The sequence below is a fragment of the Homalodisca vitripennis genome, chromosome 2, assembly GCF_021130785.1.
Source record: "Homalodisca vitripennis isolate AUS2020 chromosome 2, UT_GWSS_2.1, whole genome shotgun sequence".
NCBI classification, from domain to species: Eukaryota; Metazoa; Arthropoda; class Insecta; order Hemiptera; family Cicadellidae; genus Homalodisca; species Homalodisca vitripennis.
The window spans coordinates 137,799,011-137,814,093 of record NC_060208.1 but is presented as its reverse complement, the minus strand read 5'-3'; the positions used below and the strand labels follow the sequence as shown (position 1 = coordinate 137,814,093).

General features: G+C 32.3%; 1 protein-coding gene across 3 annotated transcripts; it reads left to right on the top strand.

Moving 5' to 3' along the window:
- Nucleotides 1-623: 623 nt before the first annotated feature.
- LOC124354779 (U6 snRNA-associated Sm-like protein LSm6) lies at nt 624-12,481 on the top strand. 3 transcript variants are annotated; one of them, XM_046805480.1, is made up of 3 exons: nt 624-763; nt 10,749-10,863; nt 12,242-12,481. In XM_046805480.1, exons 2-3 carry the CDS (start codon nt 10,773-10,775, stop codon nt 12,391-12,393), a joined length of 243 nt encoding a protein of 80 aa, XP_046661436.1. In that variant the 5' UTR covers nt 624-763; nt 10,749-10,772; the 3' UTR covers nt 12,394-12,481. The 3 variants fall into 3 exon arrangements, with proteins under 3 accessions (XP_046661436.1, XP_046661434.1, XP_046661435.1); XM_046805478.1 differs by having other exon boundaries at nt 762-859; XM_046805479.1 differs by lacking the exon at nt 624-763 and adding an exon at nt 877-1,035.
- Nucleotides 12,482-15,083: the final 2,602 nt, after the last annotated feature.

Below are 15,083 nucleotides of genomic sequence, written 5' to 3'. Positions count from 1 at the left end.
GTAGTTCACGATGTTTAATTATCTTTAACTAAAATGGCTCTACCTCTATGGGCCTTGTTTTCAGGATGATTGGTATAGTATCTTGTGTAGTTAGGAATCTTAAAATAACTTTGTCCGTGAAATGAGTTTCTAAAATAAGTAAGACGTCTAAGTTATGTTGGGCGATAAATAACTGGACTTCTTGACTGTGATGAGTCAACCCATACTCCAGGCTGCTTTTACTTTATCGGTTGATTGTTCGTGAAAACTCTTATTAAAATTAAGTTTAGGAATAGTATATGTCTCAATCTCCAAGGTCTAATATCCGTGACTTTCTTTATCGAGTGATGAAATCCTTCTCCGTAAACTAATCATTTTTTTGGTCCTACTCCGTAGACTAAAGGTTATAGTCTCGGCTCTCTTACTGAAAGATCAAGGGTTAAAACCCACGGGGAGGGTCAATCATGTGTGGACATGATAAAATATAGTGAAGATTAATAAAACAGTATACTTCGAAGCATAGCTAACGCTGATTCTTTAAAGAGAAAAAAATCATATTTCTATTCTAACAACAACACTGTGTAAACAAAGAAACATAATTGTCATTTAACAACTTATTAACCATAATAATAACAGATGTAAGTCTGGTAGAATAGGCAACCATGTTGCAGATTTATTTCAGATCTGACAGTGTAATGTGTAAAGCCAAAGTAAACGATGAAGCTGCATGGGTAATAATAGCCCAAGAGAAGAGGTTATGAAAAAAGTTTGTTGTACCGTGCCGGTAAGACTGTCCAATCTAAAATCTTGTCAATCTTGTCTCAGTAGTATTATTAGGAGGTTAGGTTTATAAACTGTTCGCTTTGTTTACGTATTGCTGGTTAGTATTTTGTTAAAATGTATGATTTTTACTGTATTTATTTCTTTAATTTAAATGTTTGGGGAATATAGAGTTAAGAAAAACCTGTTAAAACGATCTAAAAACCCGTCTAATATTCCTGACGAAGCTATGTAAACCGCCATTATTATACCCTACAACAAATTTTAGAGAGGGAAGTAAGTACTAAAATGTACTGAAAATTAATAATAACCTGCATTTTACTCAACAATATATCTGGCTATGCAGTTTTTGTGTACTGGTAGGCTTATTTTGAGTGATTTATAAAGGTTCTTTAAATTGCTCTAAGATAACTTAAAATAAAATAAAGAATATATTATAGGCTTACTTGTTACAGGCATATATGACTTTTGGCTGCATTACAATAAGTATCCACCATAGCAATTGAATCAGCGGACCAAATTATCAAATACAAATACCAAGTAACTATCGAATTAAAAAACAGTCTAACTTAATTATAGTTATTTACAATTTGATGGGTAGGGTACGATAAGCGGACCCGGTTTTTTATATCGAAGAATATAGTCATCGATACCTAATATTCGCATCTCAAATCCTAGACTATCAATCGATATAAAATTACCTATAGTCCTCAATAACAATCATATGTTTTAAATTAAAATATGAATTTAATATTTACAGTGATCAAACAAATTATTATAACCAAAATTAGGAAAACTGAAGACGACCATATTTACTCCTCCCACAGTTACAGTTGTTTCTTTCCCACAAATTTCACGTAGGTTTTTCGGTACGAGTCCAAAATGTTGAAGTCACGAAAAACATGTCTTAACATATTTCAAAGCAACGTCGTGTAGTTTTATAAAATTGACTGCCATTTTTAACCCTTTAAGGACCAACCGTCTGATTTATCGCCGGCGGTGTACTATGCGAAAAGGACCAACCGTCTGATTTATCGCCGGCGGCGTACTATGCGAAAAGGACCAGCCGTCTGATTTATCGCCGGCGGACTTTTCATATTTTTTAAGAGATATTTTAATCTTCTATATGGAATAAATATACTATTTTTCTATTTCCTGTATGTTTATAACTATGATATCAAATTTTAAACGTCTTTGGAATCATCAGCTTGGTCAAAAAAAATATTTTACGGCCATGTTGCATTGTAATGTTGTCAGGGTACTTTGGGATTATACCGACCACACCCAGACATGAATCGTTATTTGACATTTTACTTCTACTGATTACTAGATTAGCGTAGAACAGATTTCGTCAATATAAAACAGGAATTATCTTATCGCAAACCCCTCCCCATCCTCAGACAGAGGTCAAAGTCGAACGGTCTAGTAGATAACGTGATTGCAGAGTCTCGCCGCCCGTTCAGCTGGTGCGTCGCTTTGTTGTACTTCCGTGTTTTATCCCTACATTTCTACAAACACAAAAACTAAACTCTTTATTGAAAAAAAACACACAAAACTTGTTTTTATGTACCGTACAAAAAACTTAAATAATCATGTGATGCCGCGCGGCCTGCCGCCGTAATCGGGATTCTCGAGAAAGATAAGATAACAGCGACAACAATAGCGATCACAATACCTGGAAACGCTTGTTGATTGATGGAATGTTAGTTCTGTTACTCAACTACATCGTTTTATAACGTTCTAAGTTCATTGAAAAAGTTTTAAGCGTTGGGGGCATATAACGGAATCTGACCCCATTAACAATTATTGATAATCGTTGTAAGTTTGTAATTTTGTAATTAAAGAGTTGTTTTTTCGTTCTATCATGTTTGTTTCTATAAATGTATATTTTTGTGTTCTTCATACTAGTGTGGTCGGTATAATCCCAAAGTACCGAATAATATCCTTAGTAGCCTATAAGGTTTTGTATGTTAGGCTAATGCTGAAAAGTGTGTTTTAACCAGTGTTACAGAAAAATTTAATTCATTTACAAACTTTTTTATTTTTTATTCCAGGGCTTTAAAATTTTGTACAGTTATAGAGAATTATATGTAGAACTAATAAATACCATTTCCCACAGATAGTTTATTCTTATTTTTGGTAGTTATTGAAGATCAAACTCAATTTTATTAATTTTTTTTTCTTTTTTTTATTTGATAAACAGATAAATCAAATTGTTTTTTGCTATATAATGACTTAAATTTATTTTTCCACAATGAACAATTTAATTATAAACATTTTAAGCCTAAAAACAAATCTGTACAGTATTTAGTTCTGAAGATATGATTTTTCTCTCAAACGCTTGAAAAATCGCACATTTTTAATGTGCACAGTTCTTGGAGCAAGGCCAGAAAAACGCAAAAATTTTCTTTGCACATGTCAAATTTTGGTCTGGTCCTAAAAGGGTTAATAATCAGAATGACTTATGTAAAATTGAAATATTACGTTACGAGTATTATTTGAAAATGTTTACAGCTGTTGATATAGATTATTTAAGTGAATTGTTCAAAATAATTAATCAGTATCGATTGATTATATCCCTGTATATGATTATGGATCCCTGCAGCACTCCAAAATTGGTTTTACTAAGTGATGACCTATGGTTTTGTATAACATTGTCAGATTGATATTTTATTTCAACAAACTTAGAACGGTTGGCTAAATAAGATTCAAACCACTGTATCTCTTTACCTTTAATGGCCGAGTTTATAAAGAACATAAAGCATTCGTTTGTGTGAGACACTGTCGAAAGGTTTTGAAATATCTAAAAATACACCAATAACATTTTCTATATTTTTATTATATTTTGTATAAAATTTATACCTGCTGTGGTAGTTGACCTACCAGCTTTGAAACCATGTTGTTGTTCATCTAACATTTTATTAACTTCAAGATATTGTACTAATTGGTTATAGACAACACGCTCATATATTTTTGAGAAGGCTGGAAGTAGTGAAACTGGCCTGTAACTTGATACCTCTTCTAATTTTCCTTTTTTTAATATTGGTATGACTTTTGCTATTTTTAGTTTGTCAGGAGAAATTCTGGTAATTAAAGATGAATTTATCACATGTGTGAGTGGTTTTAAATAGTGTCCTTGATTTGTTTGACTAGACTGATAGATATGTCATCAAAACCAGTAGAATTTTTGTTTTTAAATGAGTTAATAATTTTTAAGATTTCCTTATCGATATCCTGGGTAAATTTGAAAACTGTGCTTGTTGGTTGAAATTCTGCAATCGCGTCTGGATTTTGATTTGCGGCAAAGTTAGGAATGACACTTTCTCTTACTACATTTGTAAGAAAGTTATTAAATACTCGACAGACTGTGTCAGGGCAGTTTGTTATTGACTCATCATGTTTAATTTTAATATATACTATGCCATTTGACTGTTTCCCCACCTCACTGTTTATTAATCTCCAAGTAGTTTTTACACAATTTTCAGAATTTACTATTCTAGAATTAAAATATTGTTTTTTTACTTCTCTTGTTTTAGTTTTTATTTCTTTTTTCTTTTCCTTTAAGGTAATTTTAAGGTTATAAGTTTTTTTTTTCTTTAAATAAACGACTTAGCTCTAAAATTTGTTTTCTACCATCCCGTATTTCTTGATTTACCCATTCAAATCCTCTGTTAACACTAATACTACTTGTTAATACTTTAGGAAAGTACAAGTTAAAATAGTAAATAAAACAGTCCAAAAACCATTATATTTTTGGTCCACTGTGGCCTGGTACACTTCCATCCAGGACTCCTGGGCAATATGTCTCTGAAACATTTCTTTATTTGGTTTATTAAATTTCCTGACAGCTTGCTTACACTTTTGATTAGATTTTGAGGGTTCGTGAACTATTTCTACTAACTGTGCGGCATGATCCGGGAGCTCCGTAATTATACTAGTTACTTTTAAATTTTGCATATTACTGAGACAATTGTCAATTGCAGAGACTGTGCTTTCAGTTGTCCTAGTAGGAAAGTCCACCAGGTACTTTACACCAACAGAAATAAGTAAATTATTGAATTTAAAAAATGAAGAAGACATTTTCTTTAATACATTAATATTAAAGTCTCCAATTTTGATTAATTTATATAAGGTTACTGTTAGCACATTTAACAATGTTTCTAACTTATCAAAAAATATTCTTTCAAAACATTTTTAGGTGACCTACAAAAACAAACTAGTATGACTGGGCATTTGTTACATTTAAATTTAACCATACAGAATTCAAAATCTTTTTCTTCTAATAAAGATTTACATTGTGGTATTTTGTATTCCCTAGCCTCAAAATTTGTTTTAGTTGCAATCAAAACTCCCTCACCTCCCGACTTTTCCCTAGCAAAGTATGAACACACCTTGTAATTGTTTATATTTACTCTTTCCATTTTACTGTTGGAGATTTTGTGTTCAGACATGGCCAGAATGTCTGGATCTAATTCCTCCAAAGTCAAACTGAGACTATCCAATCTTGAAGGCAAGTGTTGGATATTTTGGTGAATCACAGAGATTCTACTCACATTTTTGGAGCTATTGTTTTTTATTTTGTTTTGAGAAGAAGTCTTTAAAGTTAAGATTTCTTGTTTTTCTGTTGTTATTTATACTGTAGTATAGAGGTTGATTGTATTCTTCCCCTGTAAATAAGTTTGCATTGTCATTCCATACACACCCAGATAGTCAGAAAAAACACACCCGGTAGACAACAAATCCCCAGACACACTATGATTCCTCATAACATTATAACAATTACATATTGTATTGTGATTACACAATGCAGAAACAGTTTCCTTGTCATAACAATTTAGTTTAAACTTGTGATATTAGAATTCTTATATGTAACGGAAGAGTTTTGTGTAGTTTCGTCTGTCTGTAGTCAGCACTAGATGGTACATGTATTTCTCCACAATCACTGACAATTGAGATGGTTTGTGAGAGTTGAGTTGATGTAAGTGGCGGGAAGGAGCTCATATCCAGGAAAGTCGGTGGTGGCGTGGCTGTGTCCTTGTGCCTTGGCTTATGTTTAATCGATGCAATAGCTGCTTCCATTTAAGTTGTGACTTGGCTATCTGGAGTGGTCCATCCTCGGAAAGTGCGACGCAGATGGAGTAGCTGCATAACTGTTTGGCCTCATTAAGGGAGTTGATAAGGGATCAGCGGAACGGATCCAATGAACTTTGGTATGTCTTTGAGCTTTGAAGATGCCTGGTTATCGAGAATTGAAGGGCTTTTAAGAACTCTGCATGGGTGAATCCATTAAACACGACTCTTGCCGATCTTTGGTCATAGGAGACCATTTTTATGGAGACTCCTGTGGCTTGCTGGAGACTCACAATATCTTTTCGCCATAATGCTGACGTGTATCTTAAATAACACAGAAACTCTGATTATAATTTGTTTTCACTGTTTGTTTTCTTGTAAACGGTTAATTATCTGTTAAAATAATAAAGTACCATTTTAAAAGTACCACAATTTATTTGTTTATTTATTGTTTTTATTTATTACAAACTGTGTACATTATCATAGAGAAAAGTACATGAGTCATATTCATATGTGTCTTCCTTCCTTGAAGTTGGGCTTGTTGTCCCGTCCCCGTCATGGTGCGTAGATCTCATTGTCTTGTAGGGGTTCTCTTCTCCAGTTCTCAAATTCTTCTATGGAGTAGAAGGGTTTTTCTAGGAGCCATTTGACTAGCAAGTTCCGCATCTCCTTGGTACAGTTAGTGTTTTTTATTTTTTCGGGCAGGATGTTCAAGAATTTGGTCCCTTTATAAGTTGGCTGCCTTTCAAAGAGTGCCAATCTGTGTTGTGGTAGGGTATAGTGGCTGGCTGTTCTTGTGTTGTGAGTGTGCACATTGTAACCTCTTTCAAGTTCTTGCTTGATGGCATAAATTACTATTTCTATTATGTATAGAGGAATGACAGTTAGTATTTTATTTTGCTTGAAAGCTCTGCGACAGTGGTCTCTTGGATTGAGTCCAGCCAGTATACGGACTGCTTTCTTTTGTAGAATTAAGACTCTTTGCATGTTTGATTTTGAGGTGGCACCCCATACTGCTATCCCATATCTTAAGTGTGCTTTGAGGAGTGCGAAGTAGGCTGTCCTGACTGTGTCATCACCACTTATTTGTTTCAACCTTCTTAGTACGTATAGAGCTGAGCTCAGCTTCCCACATAGCTCGTTTACGTGAGGTGTCCATGATAATTTGTTGTCAATGGTTATACCTAGGTACTTAGCCTCTTCAGCCCTCAAGAGTTCTGGCAGTGGGACTACTTCATCTTTTCTTCGTCCAAAGATAATCTGTTGGCTTTTCTTCCTGTTGAGGACAAGGTCATTTTGTTGACAGTATTTTTCTGTTTTGTTAAATACATCAAAAGACTCAGCTTCCAGACGGTCAGGTTCACTGTTTCTGTTCAAGAGCACAGTGTCATCTGCATACATCAGTGTTTTATAGAGTTCGTCTAAGAAGGAAGGGAAGTCACTGACAAATAGAATATACAGGATAGGTCCTAAGACCGATCCTTGCGGGACTCCTCTTTGTACGCTTTGGTGGTTTGAAATTATTGTTTGGATTGTTCCATTACAGGTTGTTCTGATTGCTACAGCTTGGGTTCTGTGTTTTAGGTAGCTTGCAAACCACGTCAGTTATGTTCCCTTTATTCCCAGTTGTTGTAATTTTCTGATTAGCATTTCATGGCTTATGCTGTCAAAAGCTTTACTAAAGTCAAGAAACACTGCTGTTGCTGTGTCCCCAGCTTCTATTGCTTGTATCAGATATTCAACCAGGTTTATTGTGGCAGTAGTTGTTGAGCGGCCTTTTATGAAACCATGTTGATCTTCTGGTAGTAGGCTGTTTCTGATGAGGTGGTCCAGCAATCTGACTAGCACAATTTTTTCAATTACCTTGGAAAAGGTTGAGAGCAGCGATATTGGTCTATAGTTTTCTTCTTTTGTTTTACTTCCCTGTTTGTGTTTAGGGTATATTTTAGCTTGTTTTAGTTTTGTGGGAAAAATGCCTTGAGTGAGAGATTTGTTTATTATATGTACTAGTGGCTTTGTCGTTTCCAGTTCACACATTTTTAATATTTTTGAGGATATGTCATCCAGACCAGCAGAGTTCTTTGACTTTAATGATTTGATGATTTTTCTTACTTCTGACGGATTTGTTGGCCAGAGTACTAAGTTCTCAGGTGTGGTCTGGGGGTCTAGTAGTACCTCAGTGCTTCTGTGGTTGTTTGACTGAGAGGTCAGTGTTTTGTTTGCTATATTTACAAAAAAAGTGTTTAGTTGGTTTGCAATAGCTTCGGATTCTGTTATTATATTACCGTTTATTTCCAATTTAGAGAGTTCTGCTGTTTTGGTCCTGTTGTTCTTCTCTTGATTTATTGATTTCCAGATAGCTTTTGCCTTGTTGTCAGAGTTCCTGATGAAGTTGTCAGTTTGATGTTTCCTAGATTGTTTAATGTGCAGGTCATAGTCTCTTTTCTTAACGGCTGCGTCAGTTTTTAGTTCAGCTCCACCTGTTCTTAGGTATGCTTCTTGTGCTTTAATGAATCTTTCTTTCTTTATTTTTAATTCAGGTATACTGGTATACAGGTTTTATCCTGGTTCTTTTTTCTAGTCTTGATGTATGGGCACGCTCTGTTCAGGTTGTAGGTAATTGTTTCAATAAAGTTGTCATAAGCTGCATCTGCATTGTCCGACAGTAGAACATCCTCCCAGTTTTCTCTCCCAATCAGGTTTTTAAAAAGTCTTAGGTTTCTGTCATTCAGGTGTCTTTGTAGAGTAATCGTTCTTACATTTTCTTGTCTTGTGATATTTAAGGTACAAAGTTGTCCTGTGTGGTCAGAGATATGTGCATGAAGAACTTCTGCCTTGAGGTTGTCATTCGGTATATTTGAGCAGACCATGTCTATAGATGTAGCACTGTGGGGAGTTATTCTTGTTGGTGGAAGAGCAGTCCTTGTTATGTTGTACTCTGCTAGTAGTTCATCGAGTTTCTGTTGCTTTGTGTTGAGTGTTAAACAGTCTACATTGATATCACCCATAACAACCACAGTGCTATTCCATTCAGGAATTGTATTCAGGACATTTCCAATTATTTCTGTTGCAATTTCAAAACTGTTCTCTGGTCTGTATATTCCAATAATATAGTAGTCCTTCTGCAAGATAGTTATTTTAATAGCAGCTAGTTCACATACTAGTTCAAGGCTGTAGTGTGAGACTTCTAAACACGTTGCTTCCTTTTCAAGCTTCTCGTTTACGTATATAGCAACACCTCCTTTAATATGGTTTTGTCTACAGTAGTTTGAAGTTAATGTGTAGCCTTGAAGCTTGGTGTTTTCCAAATTGCCTTTCATTAGGCCATGCTTGTACTGTTAATTAAGAGACTGGGATGGTCCTATCTTCTCTATGTTAAAGTTAGCAACTTTTTGTACCATTTTTCAAAACCATTAAAAATAAAGATTTAATCTTTAAAAATTTACCTTACACGGTGGAATTTCTGAACAAATTGAGCTGACAGTTTAAAAAATGGTAGTTTATTCAGCATTTTACACCATTAAAAAAAGTGTAAACGTCTTTTATTTCTTTTTTAAACTTATGTACATTTGGTTTAAAATTCAGTTTTAAAAAGTTCTATCTGCTAAAAATGCACAATTTAACTGGAGTTGTTTTTAATCAAGATTATATATTTAATAGTTTTGTGAAAAAGGGTCTTTAGTAAAAAAACACAGGGTTTCAGGAATCACAATTGAACATTATAATACAAAAACAAACAGTATTTGTTTACTTTAATACTTTCCTGTTCCATATGAAGGAAAATTTGGGTTTTCTTGTTTCTCATAATCATTCCCTAGATTTCTCTTGGCCACCTTCTGCTTTTTGCGGAAGTTCTACTGATTTTCTTCAATTTTTTTATCTGTATCTGCTAGTCTTAGGTCAAGAGCTTTTATGCCTTTATACATTCACTGCCTAGGTTGATCCCCAATTTTCCCAATAGTGTACATTTTATGATGATTCCATTGTCAAAGTTAATATGCCTTCATAAACTCCAAGCTCAAGCATTGACAACATCACAAAAATATATTTTGGAATTCTATCGTAGGTTACACTTTTCAGGGACTTACATGGGTTTGATTTTTATTCATAATAATTTCAGGAAAATGAGTGTGTTTGCTGTGGCCCTAGTTTTTATTATTTTGTATGTTCCTATTGTATGCTAAATTGACATGTACATCATTACGAAAATGTAAATAATAATTATTTTACTAGTAATCTGAAAATGTATTCTTGGCCAGAGATTAAAGAGGAAACAAATATTGACAGAATGCAAAAGTGGAGACAAAAACAAAATGTGATGCCAATTTGTCATCTACATGTGTAGGTAGGGCAGTACCTGAGGGGCCCTAAAATTCATGCTACTAATGATAGTTACATTGTCAGGAATATTGGTTCTAATTTAGTTTAAGGAACAAAGTTCTCATTAAACTTTTATTATTTTGTTTCTATTACAGTAACTAGATCTATTATTGCATATAGAAAAATTCATTATATAACATTGTTATCTTTATGAATAAAAAAATATTGTACTATATTATTACTATTGTAAAAACTCTAATATTTACTGAATTTCATAAACACAATTTCTAAGAACAATATATAATTTAATAACAAAATTAACTATTCAAAACAGCAGTATTGTATGTATATAAGTAAATGATATATTGATTGAGACAACAAATGTTATCTTTTGTTAATTAATATTTAATTATTAATTCATATTGTACATGTTTTTGCAATTAGATTGGTTTGTCATTGGTATATAAATTGATTTTGAAAACTTATAATTGAAAACTAGGTATACCACTACATATCTTTGCTGGATTGTTTTTAATACAACCATTACAGACTAAGGTATGATTAGTGACATAATGGTAAAATAGATTATTTTATTACAGACTTGCAGCACATAGGCACAAATCATGAGTCGCAAAGAAGCTTTGTCTCAGTTCATTCAGCAGATTCATGGGCGACCAGTGGTAGTGAAATTGAACAGTGGAGTTGATTATCGAGGTAAGTCAATAAAATGTCTAGCTTTATAGACTATACATTAATAATAGTTTCAAATATAGAGATATAGCTGGCCAGCTGCTTGTACATAATATGGCACTACTCATGTGATCACTGATACATTTTGTGTTATGTCATGTCCAGAATATATTTTTCCATAGTTAGACATGCTCGTTAACATATTCCTAAAAAGTACTATTAAACATCTTAAGGTTACTTGGAGTAAATTCAATCATAATTTGTGATAATCTGCCAGTATCTACATGGTTTCAAAGATAGTTACAGATCCTTAAGTTTTACTCTGTTTAGCGATAAGCTTTTAATTACAGATGTGAAGAAAAACTGTCAATAAAATAGTAGCAGTTCAAGGCATTTAGCAGTGTAAAGTTTAATGTCAGATGTAATTCTCTAGTGTTTTGGAGTAATATATATTACAAGAAAAATATACAAAATGAAATTTGTAAAATGGAGTACATATATTATGTTTTAAGTTGAGATTTGAGATTTTCAGTGGTTTTATTTTAATATTTCCACGTTTACACATTATATATGTAGGAGGCTATTACTAGTTAAAAACGCTTCATTCTCAATATTTGACCTTAAATAGACATAATAAAAACTAAAATTTCCATCCTGAAAACAATATAAAGTTAAAAAGCCTTGTGTGACACAAAATGATCCAAGTATTTGGTAGATAAATGTAACATTTATAGCTCAGTTTGTTTTAAAATCAAGCTGTATTTATGGTTTTTTGAATTTTAAGCAATATATCATATTATTTCAATATTAAACAGAATTATATTATGATTTAGCATTACATAACTCCTATTGTTTAGACAATAAAACAATAGGATAAAGACAATGGTTTAACAGCTTCTAGAGTAATGAAAGATTAAAACATGTATTTAATATTTCCAAATGAATTACGGTAAGTACTGCAGTTGTTTGAATGGATTTAATGTGTGAAAAGTAAACAATTAATCAACTTTGTACTTTAAATGTTGATGGTTTTATTCTCCTGAACATACATATGTGTAACCTGAAAGGGGATCTGATCATTTCTCAAAACTATTTCATTTAATTTTCACAACCCTGCAGAAGCCAGCAACTGCAAACTTTTCTAATCTTTTAAAAACTTTTGATATATTTTGGTATTATGTATTGCATAACCAGTTGTAAGTTTGATATTCAGTGTCTTATGCTTAAGTAGAATGTAAATAAGTGAAAAATTTTGGACTAGAGGAAGTAATTGTTTCAAATACTTGTGTAGTAACGTGTCATGTGTTACTTTGTTATAAAATAACATGACATAAATATGTATCATATTTATTTGTAGAAACACTTTAGTCATTGTCAACTAATAACAAACCTTTATCACCAGGTGTGTTGGCCTGCCTAGACGGCTACATGAACATTGCGCTGGAACAGACAGAAGAGTATGTCAATGGCCAGCTCAAGAACAAATACGGTGACGCTTTCATTCGAGGGAACAATGTCCTGTACATCAGCACTCAGAAGAGGAGAGGAGCATAACTTTTTATAATTTTGTACTTTATATTAATTTGTAAACTTATCTGTATTCCTATATAATATGTAAGTAATAAAAACTTGTTTTATTATATCCAGTGTATATTTGTAATATTAGTATATAAACTGATCTGCATTCGGGGTTGATATATTATTATGTTAGCTAGTCAAACTTAAAACTTACCTGATTCATTGCAAGTATCACAATTCTTGTTGGAGATCAGTTTAATTTTACACATAATGGAATAAGTCTCCTGAGCTGGCTGATAACATATGGACAGAGATGAGGGTAGATGTTAGTTTTGTTTAATGTAATTAGAACATCAATGCTTGTTATCTTTTGAATAACATTTAATGAGGTTTTTCTTTTGTTATTGTATTTTTGTTATTGATGATGGAAGGTTTGAAAGGATAATAGGATTTCGGACATTTGCCATCGTTATAGGTTATAAAAGGTATAACAACGTTTTGAGGATTGGAATCTATCCTCTTCATCAGGTGGGGGAGGTATTAATATATACAAAAATAATGAACAGAAAGAAGTAAAGGAGAGGAAGAAAAGGGTTCAAACATACCCAAAATCTGCTTGTAGTCCAGTCTAGGCATTCCACTACACAGGATGCAAGTCCAAGCACAAAACACAAGAGTAATGACAAAAATGACATATCACACTGATTGCTCATGACAAATTTTATAAATTTTTACGGTTTTTGAGTTATTTAAGTAAAAAAAAAAAATAATTATGGGTACCATTTTGAAATTGAATATAGGAAATAAATGATTATGTTATGCAAACATGATATTTCTATGAATGAGTAATATGCAAAATTTGAACTGAATTGGTCAAGTCGTTCTAGAGATACAAATTATTTAGTAAAAAAACAAAATGGTAGATATCTGGGAAAAGAAGCATTTTATAACATACTTTTATAGAAAATTTTTCTTTATTTTGGTCCATAGAATCACCTTCTGGACTAAGAGCTGGTACATGCTGCAAGTGATAAGGATAAAGTTGCTATTCTTTCAATATTTTTCATACTGCAGGATGAGAAACCTGTAATGTCCTAGCAAACAGCCTTGTACTTGCGTTAGGTTCTTTATGAACACATTATAAAACATTCTCTTCTAACTCAGGAGTCTGAATCTCCCTTTGCTCTCCTCTTGGTAGTAAACTAAATTTTCTTCAAGTCTTCTAAATACATTAGTATAAGATTTAGGATTTGGCTGTTGTCTGTTTACAAAACCTTTTGTGATACAACCAAGCAGCTTTATAACAATTTCCATCAGCCCGACAATAAATAAAAATCATATCTGCTTAATGTCAGTATGGATAGTTTGACATGTACAGGTCTAGTTATTTTAAATAGCAAAAACTAAAAGTTTCTATTCAATTAAAATAAAAACTAACAAAACAGTTCAATACCAAAAAAGTTACCTCTATCTCACACTTTGAATGTTATTACAATAATGCTTCTGTTGACCATGCATTTACTAGAAATGCATAACTATCAGCTGATTCGTTTTCACTTTAAATATGGTGTGTTGATTAATATTATAGAGAAATAAAATATTAAATTATGCAAGAGATTAACATTGTTTTAACAATTTTTACATTTAAGAAACAAGTTAGGTCAATAGATAGAAAATTAAATGGCCTGCAAAAAATTACTCGTTTACATTTTGAAAAAATTATGTTTGTATGCATGGGAAATATGCAAAATTTGAACTTAATTGGGCAAGTTGTTCTAGAGATACAAATTATTAGTAAAAAAAAAAAAAATTGCGGATATCTGGGAAAAAGAAGCATTTTAGGACATAATTTTTCTTCATTTTTGTCTATAGAATCACCTTCTGAAATATCTTTGTGCATTATAGATACATTCTGTATATTTAAAGATCCCAAGTTACATTTGCAAACAATACATGTATGTGATTAATACTTAGTTTTAACTCAAAATCTGTTGAGACAACATGAATCTGTGCTGTCTGTTCTGATTCCGCATTGGTGTGATTTATATGCATTTTGTAATAAATCATCTTATATGAATGGATTAAATAATACAGTGTATTGCGTGGTGGAAAAAGGAAATTCCGCAGTTATAGGGGTTTTATCAATACTTATATGAAAAAACTTTAGTAAATAATTGAAAAAAAAAAAAAATATTTTGCACAATTCACATAAACAAGTAATAGTTTAATTCTGACTGCTTGGCTCGCCAAGCAAATATAATGTACTAATGTTAAATTGTACTAATGTTACTACACATTTTTAAATGTGCTCACTATCTTGAGTAAGCAGAACCTCATATCTTTTTTTATTGCTTTTATCTTGTATATTTGATGATTTTTTTAGAAAACATTATGATCCATAAGTACATGGGCAAGTTGAAGTTGGTAATTTTTTTGCAAAGTTATTTAAGTATTTTGATTTTATTTATTCATGAAAATACTCATGTACATATAACATACACAGTGCAAATGTTATTATGATGTTGAAGTTCGTTGTAAAGCTGATTTGATCCAAAATTCAAAACTGTCTTGAGGTCAAGATTGTTTATACAAAGTACTCTGGATATTTTACAAGTCCAGTTTAAAATATTCCCACTATCCTCTTTCAATTCCTTCCCAAGTTATTTCAATTTATTTCCTCTTTGTAATTGTTTGTTTTTATAACAATCAAGAATCAAGAACCTTTA